Source organism: Phymastichus coffea, unplaced genomic scaffold, assembly GCF_024137745.1.
Source record: "Phymastichus coffea isolate CEN01 unplaced genomic scaffold, Cenicafe_Pcof_1.1 PCOF00002, whole genome shotgun sequence".
Classification (NCBI taxonomy): Eukaryota; Metazoa; Arthropoda; class Insecta; order Hymenoptera; family Eulophidae; genus Phymastichus; species Phymastichus coffea.
In genome coordinates this window covers 9260684-9286883 of record NW_026706813.1, presented here as the reverse complement: position 1 = coordinate 9286883, position 26200 = coordinate 9260684, and the positions used below count along the sequence as shown (strand labels likewise).

Below are 26200 nucleotides of genomic sequence, written 5' to 3'. Positions count from 1 at the left end.
AGCAGGATTTATCATGCAACAAACTTCTTGGATCTTTGAAGAATACAAATAATCAAAAAGAAAACCTACAATTGTATAAAGGCATAATTTTTATTAAAGAACAAAAAAGTGAAATTTGGCGAATTGTAGTACCAAACGCGATTAAAATTGAATTGATTAATTTAACTCACTCTAAATTAGGACATCCAGGCGTTTACAAAACGGTCTCTTACTTAAAACGATTTTACTACTGGCGAACCGTGACCAGGGACGTAAAATAAATATACTTGCCTGTGATCTTTGTCAGCGCGTGAAATGTTTAACGATCACGATGGAAGGACCATACCAATTAATTGATGCATTAAAACCATCAGATCTCGTAACCGTTGATTTTTATAGTCCCCTCTCTCACGGTGGAGGGGGACTAGAATATGTGTTTGTTGTATTGGATGCATTCTCCAAGTTGGTTCGCCTTTACGCTTTGCGGATGGCTACTACTGATGCAGCGTTGAAAAGGATAATTAGCGAGTATATCCCTGACTGCGGGATTCCCTTACGAGAATCCTAAGTGATAACGGGAGTTAATTTGCTTCAAAGAGATGAAAAGTTGAATTAGAAAAGTTAGGCATAAAGTGGTATACAGTTCAGTAAGACACCCTCAGTCGAATCCAACAGAAAGAGTAATGAGAAAAGTAGGGAAATTGTTTAGAACATATTGTGAAGCGAAGCATACGACTTGGCCAATGTACTTGCAAAAAATCCAAGAATTATAGAATATGAGTATTATGACACACTATAGCATGGGTTGTGCACGAAACGAGCTTCATTTTGGAAAACCAATTGAAGACTAGATTACTAAATATTTGAATTTCCCAGAGCAAAAATTCATCGACAAAAAATTTTTAATAACGTTTGCAAGGAATAATATAGAGAAAAGTTTTGTAGCTCGAACCAAGGGTCAAAAGCCTTCATTATAATTAACGAAGGTGATTTGGTTTTGCTAAGAGTTAAGCATTTGTCTAACGCAATTGATAAAGTAACAGAAAAATTCTTCCCTTCATTTGAAGGACCTTATAAGGTCCTTCAAATCCAGGTATCCAGGTATCCAGAGATTTGAAACAGAATGCATATGTTTTAACGGATTCACAAGATTCTAATAAGATCGTTGGTACCTATAATCGCAGAAACCTGCGTAAATATATCACAACGTAGAAAAAAATACAATATTAAAAGGAAATTTACAGCTGTCCTAAAACGGATCACTTGTGAGTTTTTTGTATTTCCGAAAGTCCAATAATGTGTGATAAGTATGAGGATAAACGTAACTCGAAGAGTGACTTTATGATTATTAGAGGTAAAATGACGAGAAGCTTCATTAAAGCAATATACAACGTGTAAAGGCAGAATAGCTAGCGAGCGATTAGATAATAAGTAGGGTATACCAAAATGCGAATCGCGATTCATTGTAATAAATTTTCGAATAGCGACGTAGTGTTAAAAGGAATTTTATTATAAGCTCATAGAAATAAAGCATTATAAGTGTAAATGATATTAAGGCGTTTAAGGCGTGCGAGGAGGGTTCGTGTCTTGTTTTCAGAGGATGTTTAGCATCCTCCAAAAAAGGGCGAGAGATGTAACGTGTTGCTTTGGAGAGGCGCGCGGATCGGGAGTTGAATGCGCGATCAATGGCTCGATTCGGGTGCGCCACCGTCGGTCGTTGCCGCCCGTTTGGCTTTGCCTGGGTTCAGAAGAAAAAAGTCGCTCGCTGTCCAAGGTCAGAGACACACCATCTCATCTGGTGGCCATTTGATGCTCCATCCTGGAAGACGACTACTCTTGGGGGCGCTCTCTCGATTACGGCCCTATCATCATTCTGGAAAACATCCGTTGCTCGAGATCGCTACCAGTGCGCGTATTTCGAAGAGCGTGTTTTCAGTATGAGCGTATTGATCCTCTTGTCCACCAAAGGATTGTACGACGAGAATAATATTGTAGGAGCGTAATATTGTAAGAAAAAATGTGAATCCGGAGTCCAGCAAAGTTAGTAATAAATGTTAGCAATTTCCTAGTTATATGTGTATAATTTATGAACTTGACCTCGCTACGCGTCACCTTTCAAATCACTCATTGCCGGGCAAATAATTCATTTATAGATATATTTTATATATTTATCAACATAGAAATTTGACACAGTGAGATAATCATTGGCACTAGGCAGTCTTCGTCGAAACGGCCAGTTATCCTACGCCACTTGGAGACTACCTCCCAATCGCCTACAAGGACGAGAGAACGACCAGGCCTAGGGCTCAGTTTCACTATCATTTTTCCAGCTTTACTAAGGGTTTTGACGAAGAACAGCATCGTCGTCAACAGTACATCGATCAGCAGCTTTATCATCAGTAGCCCAGTCTACTAAATGGTTAAGTTTTGCTTCTCTCTCAACGTATTCTCTCTCTTTCTCTCTCTATGACGGTACGGTAATAAGTACAATTAAAAGAAGGTAGTAAGGTGCTAACGTGCCGGTTACCTTGTGGTTTAGATTAGAGCATAACAATGCGTTTATTATAATTAATTTAAGACGGTATTGACAAGGTATATACTTACTGGGCAATATCTTAATTTCGTTGGAACGATAATAATGTATTTGCGTTTGTTACTAAATGAGTTAAAGATATGATACTAGTTAGTTAATTATGAACGAGCGAACAGAGTACATTTACAAATAGATTTAAGCAACTACTTTTGTTGATACTGAAAGATTATAGATTAGAGTAAAGTTTTCTCTTGTTTCTGCGTATTTTAAATTTAGCTTGTCATTAATAATAAGGATCCATTGTAGAAGATCCACATTGTAGTACTCAAAAAGCTGCTCAGGACCACGAATTTAGTGGAAATTTGATTTCTAAAATACTAAAGAGACACAAATTTCATCCATTAAAATTTAAGCTTGTTCATGAATTGAATGAATGTGATTACTATCGTAGGCTAGAATTTTGTGAGGAGACGATGGCACCAATTGATGACGATCCAAATTTTTCTTCCAATAAAGTTTCCTCTGATGAAGAAAGATTAAAGCTAAATGGATTTTAGAATAGACATAACTGTGTATATTGGGCTGATACTAACCCTCATTAGATGCGAAAAGATAATAAGTAATAACCACAAAATTTGAATGTTTGGTGTAGATTATTGAATAATCAATTGATAGATCCGTGTTTTATTAAAAGGAATTTGAATGCAACGAATATGAAAACATTCTCTGCTATTAAATTATCCTTAAAATATCAGAAATAAATGGTTAAAATTTTGAGCATACATGCTTCGAACAAGATGATGCTCCATCTCACTATGGAAGCAATGTACGCAATTATTTGGACGTCGTCTTTAACGATCTTTGGATAGATCGTAAAGTGCCTGACCTAACTCTAATCGATTATTTTCTATTGGAAAATCTTAAAGATAGAAATTTAAAAACGAAACCTCGGAATTGACAACATTTGCAACAACGTATATTATAAAAATGTGCTATTGTATCAAATAAATACATTATCAACGCCATCAATAACTTTTATAATCGATTGGGTTGGGTTATTATTAGGATATTATCGAACGATATTTTAAGCACTTACTGAATTAATTTTAAATGGCTGTGATCGTAAGTGATTGAACTATATAGATTCTTGTTCCGATTGCTGGACTGTAAAAGGTCTTACCTTGATTGACTGGACTGTTACAAAACTTGTCTTGATTGGCTGGATCTAGAAAAGTTTTGCCTTGTTCAGTTAAGCCGTGAAAGTTCTCAACTTGACTGGTTGGATTGTGTAGAATCTTGTCTTGACTGGCTGGATTGTGCAAAATCTTGCCTTGAATGGCTGGATTGTGAAAGTACTTAAAATTATTTAAGTATTTAATAAGGCCATATTTGTTACTGAAACTTTGAACATGTTAATACCGGTTCTTCGAAAGTTTCGACGATAGTTTCATTAACAGTATATTTATTGTTAACATCACATTTGAATTTCGCTATTTCTTCGCGAAGCAAGAAAATATTACTTTTATTTCATCAATAATAATATCTTTAGCACAGGTACTATCGTTAAGACTATTGCCATGACGTTTTTTAAATTATTCTATAACTACATTATAACTAAGACGAGCATCGCAATTTAATCGGCATTCGGGTGAAAAAATTGTCGGTAGAGGGCTCATTTCTTCTTTTGTAGAAATGGGCATGGACTTTTTATATATTTAGCTGCGGAGATCTAGCGACTAGTCGTCTAAGGAATATTGTTGGATCCTTAATGATGAGTTCAATCCAACTGCATAGGACGAAACGTCTTTAATTTTTCCAATTAATTTAATTTTTGAATCTCACAAATCATATGGAGCAAAACGAATAATAATTATTAATTATTATTTGATTAGGTTGAGCTCGTTAAATCGAAATAAAATTGAAATAAAGTAACATTTGAACTATTAAAGTTAGATTTCACAGGGGAAATTATTACTTCTTATTAAATTTGCTTGAATGTTAATTTTTCGATTTTATTATAAGGTTTGCTTATAGTTTCAGAAATTGTAGATAAATCATGAAATAATTTTGCTCGGAATGTAACTGTTCTTACTCCCTTACCACGGCCTTTTTCCATTTTCTAGTTTTCCTGTCATGGCCGTTACAGTTTATTATCTTTTCACATGTTTAAATCAACAAATTAACCTTCGAGAAAAAAAAACGTGACAGAGGTTTTCTTAGTGATGTTTTCCGTAAAATTGTCAGTTCCAGTCATCACGCCAAGCGAAATGGAGTCGCCCGACGGCTCACTCCTTAAGCACTACTCATGTCATCCTAATGTAAAAGTAACTGTGGTAGTTTGCATAGTTTGTGGAAATTTCCATCACACATCAGAAATAGTGGCAAAAATAAATGCTGACAGATTAATTAAATTAGTGAACAACTCTTTTTTAATACGTCAAGACCATACAGACCTGGTACTAACGTCCCAGCTACCATATGGCATACTAACAGAAGAAGCAGTGAAATTCATAGCACAAAAATAAACTGTAAGTAGAGAACAAATTAGACAAGAAATACTAAACGAAATAGAACATGAAAAACAAGATACAGATGGTCAAATAATGGAAACAACTACTTTCGAAAATTATGATGAATTACATGCATTAAAACTAGAAAATAACTTTATTAAAAGAACTTTACAAAGAAATTAAAGAAAAGAATGAATTACTACATAAATTTCTCACTAAACAAAGACAAAATAAAACAAGTAACAATTTAAAAAACATATATGCAGAGATTATTAGAAAAAATAAACCAAAAAATAAAAGAGTACCTAGACTAGTTATAAAAAAATAAACAATGTTGATAATTTGAATCTCGAAAATATAATTACTCATTATCTGATCAAAGACAAAACAATACAAACTAAAAAAGTAATTTCTAAAAACAAAGATACTATAATTATTAACCGTATGAATGAAGAAAATGTTAACAAATTAGAAGATACTTTAACTAAAAAACTCTCCAAATCATACAAAATAGAAAAGAACAAATCAAAAAACCAACAGTCAAAGTCACATGTATAAGGAAATCAATTACAACTAATGAGAAAGATGTTGAAATAGATATAAACCAAAGAAATTTTGGTAATTATTAGGAGAAATGTAAAGTTTTACATATCTACACAAATGAAAGAATACAAATTAGTACAGCAATACTTGAAGTACCAGCCAATCTATACAAACACACAAGAGAAAACAGAAATAGAATTTTCATAGGCTATCAAAATTGCAAGGTTTTTGACATCATTAACACAATACAATGTCACAAATGCTCCAGATTTGGACATACTGCAAATAAATGCAGAAACGATGCCACGTGTATGAAATGCGCTGGCAAACACTCAGCAGATAAGTACAGTTGTGACACACTCAAGTGTCCGAATTGTTTTTTTATAATATCAAATTTAAAAGTAATTATGATGTTACTCACTGTACAAATGACAGCCAGAACTGTGAGATTCTTAAAAACGAAATTAAAAAATTTATAGAAATGACAGATTACCCAATGCAACCTGATTATCAAAGATTTTTTGGTAAAGTAGAGCGCAATAATTCACAACGTGAGGTAACGAATATGCGATTCAGTATTAACAGCAGTGCGACAATCGCCTCTTTATCTACACTAAGCCCTAGGGTTACAATAAAATAATTACAGACAGACAAATATTAGAATTCCAATAACCTAGTAAAAAAAGAAAGTTATAAGAAATATGTTAAAAAGTTATACCAGGTAATTAATAAAGTAAAAGAAAACTTTGACAGAATAAAAATTAACCTCAATACAAAAACCCTCTAAATTTATGGACAATACTAAACAACAAATTAGGGAAAAATACTAAAAAAAACTAATAATATCGATTTCATTACTGAGAACAATATTAAAATTACAGATACACAAAAAATAGCCGATAAAATGAACAAATTCTTCTGCAACGTGGGAAAAGACTTAAGTCATAGAATTAATACGCCCAACAACAAAAACATACGTAGAAGTGCCAGAGATGAACAGCAAAACTATATTTTTGAAGACAACAAATATATGTGAAATACAAGAAATAATCCATAAAATCAAAAACAAAAAAGGTGGTTTTGACGAAATAAACTCAAAAGTAATTAAAACTTTAACAAGCTTTATCTCAGTATCCCTGGTCTACATAATAAACACTAGCATTGACAAAGAAAAATGGCCAGATGCACTTAAAGAAGCGGAGATGATTCCCATTCATAAAGCCAAAGAAAAACATTTACCAACAAATTACAGGCCTATATCACTTATATTGAACTTAGCTAAAAATTTTGAAAAACTTGTGACGAGAGCAAGCGTTGTGCTTGTTCTCGTCGGTATTTTTATCCATTTCCCCTACTCTCGGCATGGCATGGTGGCCAGCGTTGGGCGCATTTAAGAATACGCCTAATGCATGGTCTTTGTTTCAGCTACCGAAAATTGCCGAGCGAAGCCGAGCCGGCCCGAAGTCATTAAGTAGACGACAGAGAGAGGTGTTAGAAAAAGAGAGAGAGAGAGGGGCATGCGTGCCCCACGCAGGATTCGGCAGGCGCCCGACACATAACCAATTAGCGCTTTGGTCGTGCGCCGCCTAATAAGTCGGTCAAGTAGAATAACTAGTTTTGTAAATGATTGCAATCCAATTTTTAGCAAACAATATAGTTTCCAGAAAAACAAAAGTACAAACGATGCACTCTAATACAAAAGATGCACATAACGAATATAATATACAATCAGCTCGATAAGGAGATCGTATCATTATCACCTTCCTTGACTTAGCAAAGGCTTTTGATACAGTAGATCACACTATACTGCTAAATAAATTATACTACTCCGGAATACGAGAAAAAGCTTATAATCTTATCAAAAGTTACCTAACTAACTGAAAACAAATTGTGAAAGTAAATAACTACATTAGTAAACCTGAAACAATATACATGGGATATAAGGAACGATTCTTCTTTGAAATGATATTCTTTCGAATATGTCAGAAAATTCTATCCTATCTTTTGCATATAATACAGTAGTCATCGTATCTGGTAGGAGTTGGATAGAAGTTGAAAGAAAGATGAATAATCAATCACAAAACGTAGGTCACTGGTTAACCTTAAATAGACTATTATTAAATATTAACAAAACAGCATATCTTCAATTTGAAAATAACTGTAATAGCACACACAAAAACTTGAATATTTCTATACAAGGTAAAACAATTCACAGACAAGACTACATAAAGTACCTAGGTGTAACTTTTGATAGTAATATGAGATGGGACCTTCACTTACAAAATTTATACAAAAGAACCAAGTACGAGTATTTAACCTTTATCTTTTACAAATTATCGAGAATAATGAGCACGGAAGTGCTCAGGATGATCTATTACGCCTTATTCAATAGCATTGCATTTTATGGAATTATTGCATGGGGAGGAGCTTATTCTGATAGAATTAAAGGGCTAGAAAATTTACAAAAAAGATTATTTAAAATAGTTAATAAAAATGAATTCATCATTGAGAAACAACCTCTTGATGTAGGAAAAACCTCATTAGAATCACAACTATACCATTACGATGAACTTTTTATAACATGCAATAATAAAAACAAGAAAACTAGAAACAACAGCCTACAAGTAGCAAGAAGATTGAAATAAATCAGTATCAAAAACAGTTGTATTACGGCTATTACATTATTTAATAAATTACCTAAAGAACTTAAATCAATAGAAAATTTACATACTAGGAAAACAAAACTCATATTATGGATACAACAGAACTCATAAAACTTATTACACCGAGTAAGAAAACTAAGAAAGATAAATACAACTGCAAGAATTTACTCATATCATTGGAAAGATGGCAAAATGGAATTGAGTATCTGACATCATATGTACACATGTGCTCAAGGTAATTGTAACCTTCATAATAATAGATCACATACTAGAATGACCACTTACAATTATATAAAAATGGTAAACAGACTAACTTAAGAAATGGAAAACATAATTAGCTAACCAACAAGTTCACTGAATCATATAGTAATATAACAACCAATAAAACTATACTATATATATAAACTATATATATATAGTATAGTTATAGTATATATATAGTCTATATACAGGGTGTCCCATTTTAATTTACCACCCCCTAAAACAGGTTAATAATTTGCTCTGAGAAAAAAATGTTTCAAATAAAATTTGTTGGGTTCGAAGGGGGGCTATTATATATTATAATATCTTTTGGCTATTTCAGCTGCGACCTTGAACATGACCTTCAAGGTCATTTGAAAGTCAAGGCCAAATTTTCATATGAAATGTGCATATTTTATGGCGGATTCGGATTCTACTAAAAAAGAAAAACACTTTTTGTATGAATCATTTTTTGAAACGGTTTTAAAAAAGTAGAAAAAATCACTAGATATCTCTACCTTAAGCTGAGGTTAGAATTTTTCCCACAGTTAAGAATGATTTTGATGAATGTTACTAGATTCAATGAGGGACATACTATAGTGACCTTCACCACGAACTTGCTTAAGAGCCATCAATGTCATTTGAAGGTCATCAAGATTTTTTGAAGGTCAAATGTTTATTTACAGGTAACCATTACATTTTATCCGAGGAATTAGAATATTAGAATTAGAATATTTTTCTCGTAAATGCTTTATTTCTCGCTAAAAGACATTTTTTTGCTTCATTATCGTTCTATTGGTAAGGCTTGTAAATTCTTACAGCTCCTCAAAGCTTCTCATCATTAGGTTTTCATTGACTTTCTGAATTTCAGATTAAATAAAAATTAAATTATTAATTTAAGATTAAATATTCCCTAAAAAATCTACCTACAACAGATAATGGCTGACTACACGCCAGTAGAGATAGTTAACATGATTAAGATTCTGGGAGAATGTCACGACAATTACAAGGCTGCAGCGAGGCTGTACGCTGAAAGGTATCCGGACGCTCGTCATCCTACTAGGAGGAATATTAAACTTCTAACGATAAGAGCTCAAGGAGGTAACTTAAGAAGGAAGAGGCGACGGACGGGCCCAAGAGAGCATATTGCGCTTGGGGTTCGTGCTGTAATTGCCGAGGATCCTCATATTTCGACGCGACAAATTCAGCGAATGCATGGAGTACCCAGATCAACAGTTTCCCGTGTATTGCGTCATTTTAGATTTCATCCATATCACTTGCACCTTATACATGCCATTGAGCCTGGTGATCCTGCCAGGCGACTTAGATTCTGTCAATGGGCGGAAACACGAATGCGCATAGATCCATTTTTCTTTGATCGGACTCTCTTTACAGACGAGGCAAAGTTCGACAATATGGGAGGAGTTAATCTTCATAACGCGCATTATTATGCAGAAGAAAATCAACATTGGCAGCGAGATCACCGTACACAAAGACGGTGGTCAATTAATGTTTGGGCGGGCATAGTTGGGGAATACGTTGTGGGTCCAATTTTTTATGACCGTAATTTAAACGGCGAGCTTTATTTAGATATTCTCGAGAACCAAATTCCACCTCTTCTAGAAAACATTCCGCTAGAAATAAGGCGAGACATGTGGTTCCAGCAAGATGGTCCTCCCGCTCATCGTCGACTACTTGTCAGGAGATTTCTGAACGCGACATACCCAAATAGTTGGATTGGAATTGGTAGTCCAATCTGTGAATTCCCTGCGCGATCGCCAGATTTGACCCCATTGGACTTCTTTCTGTGGGGGGCCGTGAAGCAGAGAGTTTACGCGGAAGCCCCGACGACGGCACAAAATATGATGGAGAGAATTGTTGCAGCATTCCAGGCGTTAACTCCAAAAACATTAATAGATGTCCAAAGAAGTTTTCGGCAGAGAATACAAATGTGCATTCAACAAAATGGGCAATTGATAGAGCACTTGAGACATTGAAATTTCCGTGACTAGCTGAACGAAGGGGTCTTGCCTTAAGTGGTTGGACGTGAAGGTCTTGCCTTAAGTGATCCAAAGGATACCTCTGTCTTTGTTTGAAGCTAGTAACATTCATCTAAAACATCTTATTTCTAGAACAAATTCTCTTTTCAGTTAAAGGAAGAGCTACCTACCTATTGATAATCAAAAAATGATTCAGACAAAAAATGTTTCTCTTTTTTAGTAGAATCCGAATCCGCCATAAAATATGCACATTTCATATGAAAATTTAGTCTTGACTTTCAAATGACCTTGAAGGTCATGTTCAAGGTCTCAGCTGAAATAGCCAAAAGATGCCCCCCTTCGAACCCAACAAGTTTTATTTGAAACATTTTTTTCTTAGAGCAAATTATTAACCTGTTTTAGAGGGTGGTAAATTAAAATGGACACCCTGTATATACTATATATATACTATATATATACTATATATATACGATATAAACAATGACGACTCCTATAAACCCTACATTAAGGGTTTTAAACCAATAACTTTTTTGAAAGCATTACACTCAGAACTGGAATCATCATCTGATGAAAACATTACAAAATATAATCCTACAGAAACGGTCTTTGATATAATAGACCAAATGGCTGAAGTTAATAACATTAAATCAATAACAAACAAAGTTGAGTCAGCCCCAGGCAAGACAATAGAATAACCAAATTGCATTAGAATGACTTATGGTGATATCAATTATCTAGGCAACAATAAAGTTATTCTTTACTTCTGCAGAGGAATACAAGGTACCCAAATTTATACCAATTCCATTTACGGACTAAAATTCCAACCTAAGCTAAAGATACAATAGTTGTTGATGATATAGTCTTTACATCAAACTGTAAGTGCTACTCTTCTCAACAACATCAAAGCATGTTTCCCCATTAGAGAGTTACATGTGCAGTAGGTCTTACATGCACGGCTAGACTTAATCACACAGAGAAAAGCTGCTATGCAAGTGATAGAAAAGCAACTTACAGCAATAGAACTACAGCCAGAACAACGCTCATTCGATTTTGGTTATAAATGTATAATATTATGAAGTACATTAACTGAATTATAATAGTTTGCTTGACTTGATAGTTTTTTGATTATCAAATTTCAAGTGGACTATACAAATATATTTTTTTGTTTTGTTACTTATACTCGTATTTTATTTTATTAGTTTTAAGTTTAAGTATGTCCAGACCGGCAAACAGGAATACTATTTTCTCTGCTGGATTACACAATTTTTTAGTTGTGTAATGTATGTATGTTTATTGCGATTATATAATTAATGTATATATACTCTGGTAAATAAATAAATAAATAAATAAATTGATAGATGCAATCAGTTTTTAAAAGCAATTACTTTTATGATAATTTGTTTAAATCATTTTTTATAAATAATTGTAAATGATAAAAGAAAAAACACGGATATTTTTTTTTGATTAAGCAAAGATTAGCGTAGTTAGTTGAATGCTATCGCTGCCAGTTTTGGTCTGGGTTAACTTGGTTAGTCGTTTAGTTGATTGACTAATACTTTAGGTTTACGAATAGAGTGCAATGCAAATACGTCCTCGGGAATCAAACGTTCAATGTGTGAAACAAAAGTTAATAACTTTTGAAGAAAAATACTATTTGTTGTAAGATGTATCACGTATTTTTAAAAAAAGTGACCCTCAATATCTTCATTAGTTTTTGAAATATAGCCTCGTGTGCGTGTGTACGAGTATGTATGTGTGTGTATATATTTCCGAAGTATAGAGGAGAGCTCTGCCCTACCAGCCTAGCGTATGCTAGCGACAGCGTGCAGCTCACATGTACTAAATCCAATTTCACTTAAATAGACTGTTTGTAACCTCTCAGAAACCACAGTCTAGCATTACTCTTTCTCTTTTCGAATGTTTATTAGATTCTGGATGATGGAATTGACCAGAATTACCACTGTGTCCGATCCCTTCAATGAGCCAAGCAGGCACGTTCCTAGTCCCTCGGAAGTTATTAGGATGTTCTATTCTATGTGAAACCTTTTCTCTTCTTTATAAAATGGGAACAGTTGAACAACAAGTATTATTCAATTGCTTTAGCTTCATTCGAGCTCAACGTTTACATCTCCACGCTGATATTATTTTTCATTATTGAGTGGGTGGTATCCTTCAAAGTAATCCCCACTTGATTGAATAAGATGGTTCCAGCGATGTTTCCACTTCTCAAAATAGTCCTGGAACTAACTTGTAGGGATGACCTTTAGTACGTTCGTCTCATTATTTTCAGCCATCGTTTTGCTATGGAATCACTGTTATTTAAGTTTTTTTTTGAATTTTGGAAAGAGCCAAAAGTCACAGGGGGCTATGTAAAGACTTTAAAAAGTACATTTTCATATTTCCAATTTCAAAAATTGTTAATAATATTAAAGAATTTTTACGATTGATAGGATATTATAGCTGTTACATTCACAATTTTTGATGAAATTGTCGGACTGCTAATATAGTTATTACAAAAAAAAAACTATATTTATTTTGAATGAGAGGAGGCAAAAAGCATTAAAAAATTTGAAAAAAGTATTATATAAGAAGAATCGGGGAATACGTCACAGTTAAGGAAAAAATCGATCTAAAATGTACATAAATAAATATAATGAATCTTAATATATGTATTTAATAAACATTGTTTTTATCTATTGTATGCACAATAACATATGGCTAAATATTTATTTATTTATTTATTAATAACAATAAATTAGTACGAGTTGAAAGTGGCATATTCCCCATATGTAGAGATAATATGCCATTTACTAAAAAACGAACTTAATTTTATATAAATACAAAAAATAACTCGTAATTGAATACTATTACAATATAACATATATAATTTCGATTAACTACAAATAAATACTATAATAATTTCAAAAAATAACTTAAAAAACGAGATAACAATAACAAATTAGACAAATTTTATGATTAACATACAGAACAAGTTTCATTTTCACAACACGTTTCATGCATCAATTTCTCACATTTACTTTATTGCACCCAATCGCATTTCGGCCCTTTCTTGTTATAAAAACTTATGTGGCACACAGGACAAAAGTCTTCAAAAGTTTTTTCTTCGCCAGAAGAATCATTAGAAATATTCATCGGTTTGACAGTACTTTCATCGTCGGATACAACTTTTTTCTTGGATGTTTTTGAACCCTTCGTCACCTTTTTACGCAAATTGTTTTTTTGTCGCTTTTTTCTCTGTTTCTGATTTTTTCTTTTTCATATTATCAATATTATTGGAGCTAGTCAAAACTTTTGCATGTTGCTTTCTAACAGTCACTTTCGATTTTGGCAAAATTGGTACTGGTCGTATGTGTTCGAAACTTTTTGAAACTAAATTTTGAACAGATTGGTTATTACTTACTACATTGTCATTATTTTCGTCAACGATCTCCATGGCATTATTCTGTTCAGCTGCCTCGGCTAAATTAGATACAGCAAATGCAAGTATAACTTGAGGATTGAATGGAAGAATTCCACAAGCTCTGAATCCATTAATGCCACTGCTCACAGTTACACTTGATGTCCAAGCTGTATTTAAAAGATCACCAAACTGCATTCTCATTACTCGTCTACCAGGATGGTTGAAAATCCAATTAGACACCGCGGTTTTCCAGTAACTTCTTAACAATTTAAAAAAGCATCTGTCTAAAGGCTGCAGATAAGCCGTAGTATGAATAGGTAAACATAGTAAAATGATATAATTTTCTGCAGTAAAATCTAAGATGTTTACATCAGAGAAATGCGAACTATGGCCGTCCAATATTAACAATACCTTACCAACTGGTTTTCGTGGTATGAAGTGGTCTTTAAGCTACTAAAGAAATATTTTTTTACTTATATAGGCAGATTTCTCATTTAATACTACTGAAAATTATAGTGACATGTGATCTTGCAACTTTGACCTAAACCGTTTTCCTTTCATCACGCAATAAGGAGGAAGGAAATATCCTTCAGCGTTACCACGTGCAACTACCGTAATAGTCTCTCCTCTCTTTGCAGATATAACTGAACAAACCTCTTTGGCACCTTTGCTTGCAATTACTTTACCAGGATCATTGTTTAATTGTAATCCTATCTCATCCATATTGTAAATATTTCCTGGTGTTATTAACAAATTATGTTTATTATAAATATCTTGCAGTAATTTAAAGTAAATATTCACTTCTGCTCTGTTCATCCCAAGATTTCGAGCTATCGATCTTCCTTGCGCTGTTCTAATAGATAGATCGGGATGACGCCCTAAAAAAGTCGTAAGCCAATCTCGACCAGCCATTTTATTTTTTTAATTAAAAGTATGCTTAATTTTATTCATTTCTATAAATGAATAAGCTAAATGACGTATATCATTAGGTGTTGGTGGATATTCAGCATTCTCTAATTTTTTTATGTATTCCAATAAAACGTCTTCATGTTGGTCCACAACACTTCGATTTCCAAGATTTTTTTTATTAGAAGGATTCATATAGTAACGTTTCAAAGTACGATATGATCTACCGAATGTTTTTGATGCTTGCCACACTATTGTTTTTTCTTCAGCCAGTAAATCTAAAACTTTTTTCAAAGTATCTTTTGTCCAGCTTCCTCGGTTTTTTTTTACATGTTTTCGGACTATAATTACCTTTAAAATAAAAGAACAGTAACACTCAATATTACCATCTTTTCTTTTTTCTCCTTTGTAATAAATTCATGCATATATAGTAACGTATCGTTTGATCGTATGTAAACACGTGAATCATAAGTTGCATTAAATTCAATTCCACGCGTAAACAAACATATACATATATATCGTAAATAAAACACGTACTTATATAGCGATGAATTTATTATAAAATTATTTTTTTGATTTCGGGGTAAAATGCCCGTATTACCCCAACTCATTTTGTGGTATTTTGCCCCGAATGCGCTAAAAAATCTTAAAGTAAAAAAAAATCTTACTTGTTATTTTTTAAAACCTGTGCCGTTATGAAATTTTATTAATTTTACACAATATACAAAAACTCGTATTAAGAAAAACGTAAAACTATGGAAGAAAATAAACCTAAAAGTAGCATAAAATTTTAGATTATCACCAAGTTTATGAAACTATGTCTTGAATGCATCTGAAAACTACGTCGGTATACTATAGTATTTATGCGGTATAGTCAGCTGTTCATAATAAACACCTCAATCTTGCTCATATCCATGTCTACTTATAATTATAGGAGATATCGCAAAATGGCATATTGCCGGCACTGGCATATTCCCCCGACTCACCTTACAGTACCAGCTTAACAATTTTAAGACTTGAAAAAACGATTTAATACAATAACAGATGCGTCTAACTTTGCTTTAGACTGTGTAATTTCCCAACGGGAATATAGTCGAAGATAGACCAATAACATTTGCATTTAGAGTTCTCTTTTAGTATAAATACCGATGCTCTGTTAAGAAATCCGCTAGAAAAAATTAGATTAAATGTAGAGCTGAAAAATCTAAACAAGACAAAGAACTACGAAGCATAGAAATCCTCAGCAATGGGATGAAAATCCGAAAAATAAACGAAGAAAGAATTAAAATAAAGAAAAAGACATATAGTAAAATGAGAAAAATTACTATGAAAAAATATTAAAAAGCGAAACGACAGAAAAGTAAATAAGAATACATAGAAACGAAAATAGAAACATAGTCGAGCCAACTACCAATAAAGTAGGAATTATAGATATTAGTCCATGACGAGTAATATTAACTTATTATAATCTCCCTAGTATGTATCAATATTATATGTAATAATAATTGACTGTACAGCAATGTAATAGGTACTGGACTGGGAGAGAGAGAAAGAGAGAGAGAGAGAGGGAGAGAGAGAGAGCTTCTCATCAAAATATTTTTTACAAAAATTTGTAGAAATTAGATACGTTCTAGCATTAGAGCAAGAAGAGGACTAATACCTCCGCTGTCACTAGTGTTTCACTTTGTATGGCTTAATTAGCGTGCGCACGGTTATGAGCGTGTATGAGTGCACTAGGTACAACCCCAAGCGTCTACCGCCAGTCTAACCACTTCTTTTGTTTTAAATAAATATTATTTAGTACTTGTTAAATACGAGTTGGCTCTTGACACTTTATTCACTGATTCTTTATTTTCAAGTGGGAGATCCACACCTCCTCCGCGGGCACATGCAAGTTCTGGGCCATGTACGTTTTACTACGCTAGTCTTTGCATATCCAACCTATGCAAGTTCCGATACGTCTCGCGGAAACGTGACAAACGAGCCGAGAGTCTCGAGTGTTTTCGGTTCAGTTAGTTGCGAAAAACGCATATACGTTAACCTTTGCGATTAATATTGACACCGTTACAAGTCATAAAAATATCATGTTCACAAAAAAGTCTGTACAATCTAGAAACAATAATATCATACTGTAACGTCTAATCATTAGAGAAGGGTTGAGGATTATTTTTAGTATACAAGTGAATCCTTTAAAGGGGTTATCTGCTGACAAAAGGTCGGACATTTTATGAAAATTTTTTTTTTTTTATTTTAAATAACTTTTAGATACCGTGGATACCTTTTTCAAAAGATGTTCTCGAAAAAGCTCCGTCAGGGGCTTATTTCTCAACATTTTTGATTGAAAGAATTACAGGTTATTGCTAAAACAATACCTTATAATGTAAAAAAGATCTGAATAAATTGGCTTTACCCATTTTTCTAAAAAAAATTTGTAACATTTTTTTGCCGTAAAACAATTACCCCACCCCCTTAAATTTTACTCTCTTATTGGTGTTCTTTCCATCTCTCTCGCCGTTAATCTGAGTACATCTCAACGTATTTGTTATTGTCTCCTTGCCGTTTTTTTATGTCAACTGGAGAGCAAGTTTGTTTTTAAAGGTATAAGTGACCTTTATTGATTTTACTTTGTTAATCGTTATCTTTCATTTTCGAAACGAATGTTAGACACTCCCCCTATTAGAAGATGGTTATATTACATTGAGATGTGAGGGTAATAAATAAAAGTCCAAGAGTATTACCTTAGAGAACACTGGCTTCTGTTGGATATAATTTAGTAATTATATTATTTAATTTGCTGTTTAGCTAAGTGTAAATAAAGATTTGCAGATAAAATTTTACTAAGATTCGATAGTAGACCTTTCTTCCTAATATTATCAAAAATTTAAGCTATATCAAGAAATACTGAATTACAATATTTATTATTTTCAAAGGTTATCTAAATTTAAGTGGTTATTATATTAATTAGTTCTCTTGTTGCATGTTTATTTCAAAATCCAAAAGAGTACTTAGGTATTACAATTTATTTTATTGATATGTTATTTAATCTTATAATTATTTTTTTTTTGTACTTTTTATCTGATAGGGAGTAGGTAGATATGTTTATAGATATACAAGCTTGGATGGCTTTCCTGGTATTGCAATTAATATTATTATTGTTTTTTTCCATTGAATGGAAAAGTATGATTATCAGATTATAATATTTGTTATAGTGATAATGAATCTTTTTATTTAAAAGATAATTTTTCAATGGAATATTTTATTAATATTATTATGTTCCGATTTCTTGTTGTTTTTAAAATTTGCTATGATACATTTCACTTTTTTTACTTTTACTGAAGTGGAACAAACCTCGTTTAGCCACCTCTTTATTCGTTCTGATATTACGAGTGAAAACAATATCTCGTGCTAAATCCGAGCTGTCTGCACTCGTTAAACTTCAGCAGTTCCGATAATTTCTTCTTCTTTTGTGCAGAGTAGTTTAGTTTTTCAGATCAACCCTCAAAGATCAAAATGTTAACTTTCGAAGTTGTCATATCCTTTATTTTAATATTATTTTCTTTTTATTTCTTTACCTTTGAGGCGCACGCATATAATGTCTTTTACAAAGTCGGATAATAAACTGATAAACAAAATTGATCGCTCTGTCCCTCTCCTACCAACATCCCCTTAATCTGGTGTTCACTAATGATTTATACGGTGCTAAATAATGGTTTACCCACTTCATGTTATACGGGTTGTGTTAGTAAAATTTACAGAAAAATGAAATAATCCAAATAAAGATGTTTGGTCGAGTTGCCCGGCCTCGCTCGGCTCGAGTCCAGGCTCCCCCTTTCCTCTATCCCCCGACGAGAGGACAACGACGCAGGCCCTGAAGTGGGGGCAAGACTGAAGCCCCTTCCCCGAATGACGTCACCGCCGTTGCTAAGCTCTGTTTGCTTGGAGCTTTCAGCCAGCATTGACCTGCGTTCTCCACCGCCAGAATCATCATTCAACACGACTTTGTAACCTTGCCTGTTTTGTTACCACAAGTAGTGACCAATAAAGCAACCAAGTTAAAAGATCTTGTATCGGTGTCACCTCATTCCCGACGGGATTACCGCCTCACCCCCCGCGCCAGCGCCTCAACATTTTGGTCCTTCGAGCCGGATACCGGACAGCGATCGAGGTAGGTACCCCATTTAATTGAGGCTGAACGTCGGCCTAACGGCGGGCGGCCGCGCCTGGACTGAAGCCCGGCGTCGCCGCGACTTCAGGCGCGGCCCGGAGGCGAGGCGCCCTCGCCTCAGCCCCGGCTTCGACTCGCCCCGACCAGCCCAGCTGTCGGCGGATGAGCGTCCTGGCAAGGTGACCGCCAGCGACGCGCATGAGACGGGTCGAGGGAGGCCGGACTTTCGAGGCCCGGCTGGGACCGACCGCGTGCGCCGGCGAAGACCCGGTGGCCACGTCGAGCTCGGCGACGGCGCCTCGGGTGGACGACGGCGATGCCAAGCGGCATCCAAGATGTCCGCCGCCGACAGCAGCAACGCCAAGCGGCGTTCAAGATGGCCGCCGCCGACAGGAGCGACTCCTCGCCGACACCGACGCGCCGTCGACGCCAACGACACCGGGCCTCGCCGACGCCAACGCGCCGTCGTCGCCCTACCAGGGCTCCGCGAGCCCCGGTCGACACCTGACCTCTCCCTCGAACGGCCCCCAGCCGTATCACGGCTGTGGCTCTCGGTCGTCGCGGACGTACGTCCCGTCGCCGCGCCGACGACGACGACACGCGTCCGGCCGACACCCCTGAGCGGAGGAGCCGGAGAACGCGCGCTGAGCCGGAGCGTCGGACGCCCGACCCTGGCCGACAGACGGCGACTCCGTCCCCCTCCTCCGCGCCACGCGGCCGCTAAACCCTCATCATCTTTCAGATAAGTCTCACTGCCATCCAGGAAGCACTATTTGAAGTGCTGCGACAGACGGCGGATAGGGTCCGCGGTTCCCCGGCCGATCAATGGACAATGGGGCTACTCCAGACGCGGCTCCAGCTCGTGGAGGGATACTGGGCCAACTTCTGCGACAATCCCGTCCGCCTCCTGACCTCGACCAAGGACGACGCGGACACCTACCGCGGCAGCAACCGCTACTTCGTCGCCGAGGACCTGTACTCCTCAATCAAGGGGAACCTCATCGACCTCCGGGATCGTCTAATCGCATCGGAGATCGGGTCACCGGGCCCCGCCTCGACCCCCTCATCCAGCGCTGCCGGAGGCCTTGACATTCACGACGGAGGAAACGTCGCCTTGGCCCGGCTTCCCCGCATCACTCTACCTCGGTTCGGAGGCCTCGACAAAGAGTGGGAGTCATTCAAGGACCTCTTCATCGACATCGTGCACTCCAGCACCAGCCTGGGAGATGCCACGAAGATGTTGTTCCTCAAGACGAATCTCGACGGTGCGGCGGCCGAGGCAATCAGGGTCTTCAAGTCGTCAGGACACGACTACTCCACGGCCTGGGAGGCCCTCTGCAGCCGCTTCGATCAGCCAAAGCTGCGCGTGCGAGACCACCTCGACGCCCTACTCCACCTCACACCGCTCGCGAAGGAATCGCCGGAGAAGATCCAGGAGCTTTGCTGCACGATGAGACGTCACCGCACTCAGCTGGAGAAGCTCGGCCGGCCAGTCGGCAGTTGGGACGACTGGTTCGTCCATCTCGGCAGCCGAGCCATGGACCCTGCCACCCCAAGAGTCTGGGAGGAGGAGAGAGAGGAGAAAACCAGCGAGCCGACCTTCGAACAGCTGGGGGAGTTCCTCCAGCGGCGGTTCCGGACGTTGCGGTCGCTGTACCCCCCGACCTCCGCCCTCCCTCAATCGGCCAGCGCATCCGACGCATCCCGCAAGGCTGACCAGAGCCAGGGGTGCCAGCCGAGCGGCCGACAAGTGCGGGCCCACACCACTGGCCTCAAGCGGAGCGGATGCCCGGCCTGCAAGGAGGCTCACTATATTGGCCACTGTCTGACCTTCCGCGGACTGACGCCTGAGAAAAGGAGGAAATTCGTCTCGGACCGCGGCCTCTGCTTCAACTGCTTGAGTGGCTCGCACTCGGCCAGGACCTGCCCGTCAAATGGGACTTGCAGAAGCTGCTCCGGGGCCCACCACACCCTCATCCACGAAGGAGCAGGCCGGCCGGCCAGACGTCCCGCCGACCGCGACGAGGACGAGGATCCCGCGCCAAAGGCCCCCCGCGTCCAGGCCGCCGTCACCCGAGCCTGTCCAGAGGTCTCGCCGAGTCGACGTTGTCGGAGTCGCCGGCCCTGCCATGGACTCGGCGAGACACCAGACGATGCTGCACCTCAGATCTCCCTCCGGCGACCGACTGATCCGCGTTGAGGCACTCGTCCTGAGAGATGTCGGGATCGTCATCCCTTCCGGAGCCATCGAGAAGCCCCGCCCGGATCCGCGGGGAGAGTTGTCCCTCGCCGACCCTCAATTCGACCGTCCGGCCGGAATTGATATCGTCATCGATGCGGATGCCAACGGCCGGATAATCCAATCGGGCGTTCGGAGCTACGGCCCGATTCTGGCCCAGAACACTGTGTTCGGCTGGACGCTCACCGGGCGCGTGGCCGCCGCTCGACAGGCCGACCAGGGCGTTGCCCTGTCTTGCGCCACCCTGTCCATCCCGGGCCCATCGACCGGCCACGAGCGCCTCCTCGGCCTCGTCCAGAAATTTTGGTCTCTGGAGGAGGTACCCCAGATGAAAAGGATCTCTGCCGCCGACGTCGAGTGTGAGGCAGCGTTCGCTCGAGGATGCAGCCGAGACCCCACAGGGCGCTACACCGTGGTCCTCCCGCTACGACCGGAACGCGTCGCTCTCCTCGGGGAGAGCCTGAGCCAGGCTCGTTCCGCCCTCGCCTCGATGCACCGCCGGATGCAGCGGGACCAGGAACTGTCGGCCCGCTACCACGAGTTCATGGCCGATTATGGGAACCTCGGGCACATGCGGCGTCTCACTGCCGAGGAGCTCACCGCACATCAGGGACCGGCCGTCTACATCCCGCATCACGGAATCTGGCAAGATCATAATCAAGGACGGAAACTGCGCGTCGTATTCAACGCCTCGAGACCCACATCCTCCGCATACAGCCTGAACGACGCGCTGCACGCCGGGCTGAAGCTACAAGGGCACGTGACTACCGTGCTCACTAGGTGGAGGCTGCACCGTTACGCCTTTTGCGCGGACATCCAGATGATGTTCCGCCAGATCCGCGTGAGGCCAGAGGACGTCCACCTCCAGAGAGTGCTGTGGAGCCAGGACGCAGACTACCCCGCCCACCACTACGCGCTGCAAACCGTCACTTACGGCGAGACCTGCGCACCTTACCTGGCCCTCCGGACCATCAGAAAGCTCTGCGCCGACGAGGGCGCCCGCTTCCCACTCGCCCGAGAGGCCGCTGAGAACGACCTCTACATGAACGACTTCCTCAGCGGCGGCCACAGTTTGGAGACAACCCGACGCCTCAGGGACCAGCTAATCGCGCTCCTCACGGCGGGCGGCTTCCACCTGCGGAAGTGGGTGGCCAGCGACCCCGCCTTGCTTGAGGACATCGCCGTGGACGATCGCCTTCGACCCAGCTGGGTCCATCTCTCGGCGGACGGACCAGTCACCGAGCTCGGAGTAGGCTGGAGCCCGACCACCGACCGATTCCGGTTCAAGCCTCCCGTCTCGCCTCATCCTGGGCTTCAGCTGACTAAGCGCAAGGCCCTCGCCGAGCTCTCCAGTATCTTCGATCCGGCGGGATGGCTGGCGCCAATCACCCTCGTGGCTAAGATGATCGTGCAGGATCTGTGGAGAGCAAAGCTGATCTGGGACGAGATCCTCTCACAGGCGTGGCAGGACAAGTGGTCCGCATTCCGCTCCACGATCCTCGCGGCCACCGAGATCGACATCTCCCGATGGATCGGGCTCGCACCCGACATGAACCTCCAGCTCCACGCGTTCGCCGACGCCAGCCGCCGCGCCCTAGCCGCCGCAGTCTACTCGCGGGTCACCGACAAGGACGGAAGCGTCACCACCGCCCTACTCAACGCTCGGACAAAGCTCTCCTCCATCAAGAGCCTCCAGCCAGCGTCAACCGGTCGCCTGCGCATGACAATCCCGCGACTGGAACTGCGCGCGGCTCTCATCGCTTCGCAGCTTCTCACCACCACCGCCTCCGCCCTCAAGGTCCCGATCTCGGCCTGCCACCTTTGGAGCGACTCTCGCGTCGCATTGCATTGGCTGCAGTCCGACGAACCGGTGGGGAACGACCTCGTCGACAACTACATCGCCCACGTCCAGAAATTGATTGCCGGAGCAACCCTTCACCACGTGCCCACCATCGACAATCCCGCGGACATCGCCTCTAAGGGGGGTCTGTTCGGACGCCCTCAAGGACCACCGCCTCTGGTGGACCGGGTCGAAGTGGCTGTCCAGCCCCGAATCCGCCTGGCCCCAGACCGCCCTCGCCGACGATCCACCGTGTACAGGCCCGGGCGACACCACCACGGCCTGCCTGGTCTCGCTCGCTCGTCGCCGAAGCCCTGCCGCCACGGAGGACTAAGCCCGGAACCACCTCGAAAATTTCTCCACGCTGGGGAGTCTCCTCGGCGGCACCGTGAGGGCCCACCGGCTGCTGACCGGGTCAACGCCCAACTCGCCCAGACCTTTGGAGCCCGTCCGAGCTGCTGACTTCCGCTGGGCCTTTCTCACCTGCGCCCGCCTCTCGCAACGTCAAACCTTCGCGGATGAGATCAAGCTCCTCCAAGGACCAGCGCCCCGGCTCCAGGCCTCACTCAGAGCGCTGGAACCCTTCCTAGACGAAGACGGACTCCTGAGAGTGGGCGGACGCCTCTTCCAATCTCCACTGCCCTACGACGAACGCCACCCCGTCCTCCTGGACGGACGCTCGCACCTGGCAGAGCTCGTCCTCCGATGGGCCCACGCTCGCAGCCTGCATGGAGGCTTTCGCTCTACCTACGCGAGAGTCCTGCAGAAGGCGTGGATCACCGGCGGCAAGTCGCGCGTCAAGCGCCACCTTCGCCAGTGCCTGATCTGCGCCCGGATCTCCGCAAGGACCGCCGCCCAAGGGATGGCCCCCCTCCCCGCGGTCAGGGTGACCCCCTCGCGGCCCTTCAGTCACTGCGGCGTGGACTATGCCGGCCCATTTCCACTCTGCCGAAGCCGCGGACGGGGACTCCCTACCATCAAGGAATACGTGGCACTTTTCGTGTGCATGAGCACGAAAGCGATCCACCTGGAGTTCGTCGGTGACCTGACGACGGCCAGCTTCCTCGGAGCCCTCACCCTATTCATCGGGAGGAGAGGACGCCCAAACGAGATCTGGAGCGACAATGGCACCAACTTCCGCGGTGCCAGCCTAGAGCTTCGACGACTGCTGCAGGAGGCCGAAATCGACTGGGGGCTGGTCGAAGGGACGCTAGCACAGGACGGCGTCTGGTGGAGGTTCATCCCCCGCGCTGCCCCTCACTTCGGCGGACTCTGGGAGGCCGGCGTGAAGAGCATGAAGGTCCACCTTCACCGCATTGCCGCCCCCAGAAGGGTCACCTACGAGGAGTTTACCACGCTCCTCGTCTCCATCGAGGCCACCCTGAACAGTCGACCGCTCGCGCCGCCCACCGGAGACCTCGACGATCTGGACACCCTGACACCGAGCCACTTTCTCCTCGGAACCTCTGCCACCTCAATTCCGCAGCCGCTCCCCGCAACCACCAACCTGGAGAGCACACAGCACTGGGAGCTCGTCCGAGCCATGCGCGGGCTGTTCTGGGACCGCTGGGGCCGCGAGTACCTGAATACCCTGCGCCAGCGCCCCAAGTGGAGGATCATTCGCCCTAACCTCCAGGTCGACGACCTTGTGGTCATAACCGACCCTACTCTTCTGCGCCCAGATGGGCGATGGCCTCTTGGCCGTATAGTCGCCACCCACCCAGGACCGGATGGCCTCGTCCGCTCCGCCAAGATCCGGACCGCCGCCGGGGAGTATGTCCGGTCAGTCGTCAAGCTGGCGCCCCTGCCAGCCCTCGGTCTCATCGAGAAGCCACCCTAGGGCGCACGACGACTACAACACCAGCGAGTCGTTCTCGGAACGAGGCGGGCGGGATGTTTGGTCGAGTTGCCCGGCCTTGCTCGGCTCGAGTCCAGGCTCCCCCTTTCCTCTATCCCCCGACGAGAGGACAACGACGCAGGCCCTGAAGTGGGGGCAAGACTGAAGCCCCTTCCCCGAATGACGTCACCGCCGTTGCTAAGCTCTGTTTGCTTGGAGCTTTCGGCCAGCATTGACCTGCGTTCTCCACCGCCAGAATCATCATTCAACGCGACTTTGTAACCTTGCGTGTTTTGTTACCACAAGTAGTGACCAATAAAGCAACTAAGTTAAAAGATCTTGTATCGGCGTCACCTCATTCCCGACGGGATTACCGCCTCGCCCCCCGCGCCAGCGCCTCAACAAAAGAACTCTGCTAATCTAGTGTTCATTTTTAGTAATATTTTGGAACAAAATTTTAAAAATATTGTAACTTAGGCACGTTTGGAACAAGTCTAAAAAATTTTGCTTAGTGGCAAACTTACTTTTTTAATATGTAGAATACAATCACATGTAACGTTTAATTTATGTTTCTTATTCTAGTAAGAAAATCAAGTTGCGTAAATAATGACCCGAGGAGTAATTGCGGGAAAAATTAGCAATTCGGCAACTTTTGTATATTTTAATATTGGTATAAGCTATTGTATTAATAATTTTATAATTTAAAAATACTTCTATTTACATTTATAAAAATTTTTATTTATTCAATTTACAGGTAAAACAGTTCCTAAATAGATTTCCTACTATACCGGATATTTTGGAACTGGACCATCTTACAGTCTCCGGTGATGTGACATTTGGTAAGAAAGTTACATTGAAAGGAACTGTAATTATTATTGCAAATCAAGGTGAAAGGATAGATCTTCCCTCTGGAACAATCTTGGAAAATAAAATAGTCTCCGGTAATTTGCGAATCTTAGACCATTAATCACTTTTAAATATTTTTTATTAGAGACGTATTGTATTAGTGATGAGTTTTAGCCCAAATTTGAACATAATATTTTAATTTCAATTTTGTAAATTTTGAAGCTATAATACACTTCTTTAATAAAGTATGTAATTTATAAATAAGGTATTGAAACTTTATATTTTATTTTTCAAATTAACCATTATTTACAATTTATAAAAATTTATAAAAATAAATTATGAATCAATTTCTAAACTCTTAAATATTACTATATCATATATGTAACTATTTGAATAACTTTGTTCAATGTTAATGAATCTTGATGATTTTTAATAAACTACAGTTATACGAGGTGTGATCAAAAAGTAAGGTTAATTT

At 40.8% G+C, this 26200-nt stretch overlaps 1 protein-coding gene across 4 annotated transcripts in view; it reads left to right on the top strand.

The window, feature by feature from the left end:
- LOC131663228 (UTP--glucose-1-phosphate uridylyltransferase) overlaps positions 1-25983 on the top strand; it is an 826217-nt gene extending 800234 nt beyond the window's left edge. For 3 of the 4 annotated variants that reach the window (XM_058933529.1, XM_058933520.1, XM_058933510.1), the window contains exon 10: positions 25631-25982. In XM_058933529.1, the coding sequence (XP_058789512.1) occupies positions 25631-25843 (213 nt within the window). In that variant the 3' untranslated portion in view covers positions 25844-25982. Of the gene's footprint in view, positions 1-25630 lie in introns of all 4 variants that reach the window. The other variant, XM_058933501.1, reaches the window with a different exon arrangement.
- Positions 25984-26200: the final 217 nt, after the last annotated feature.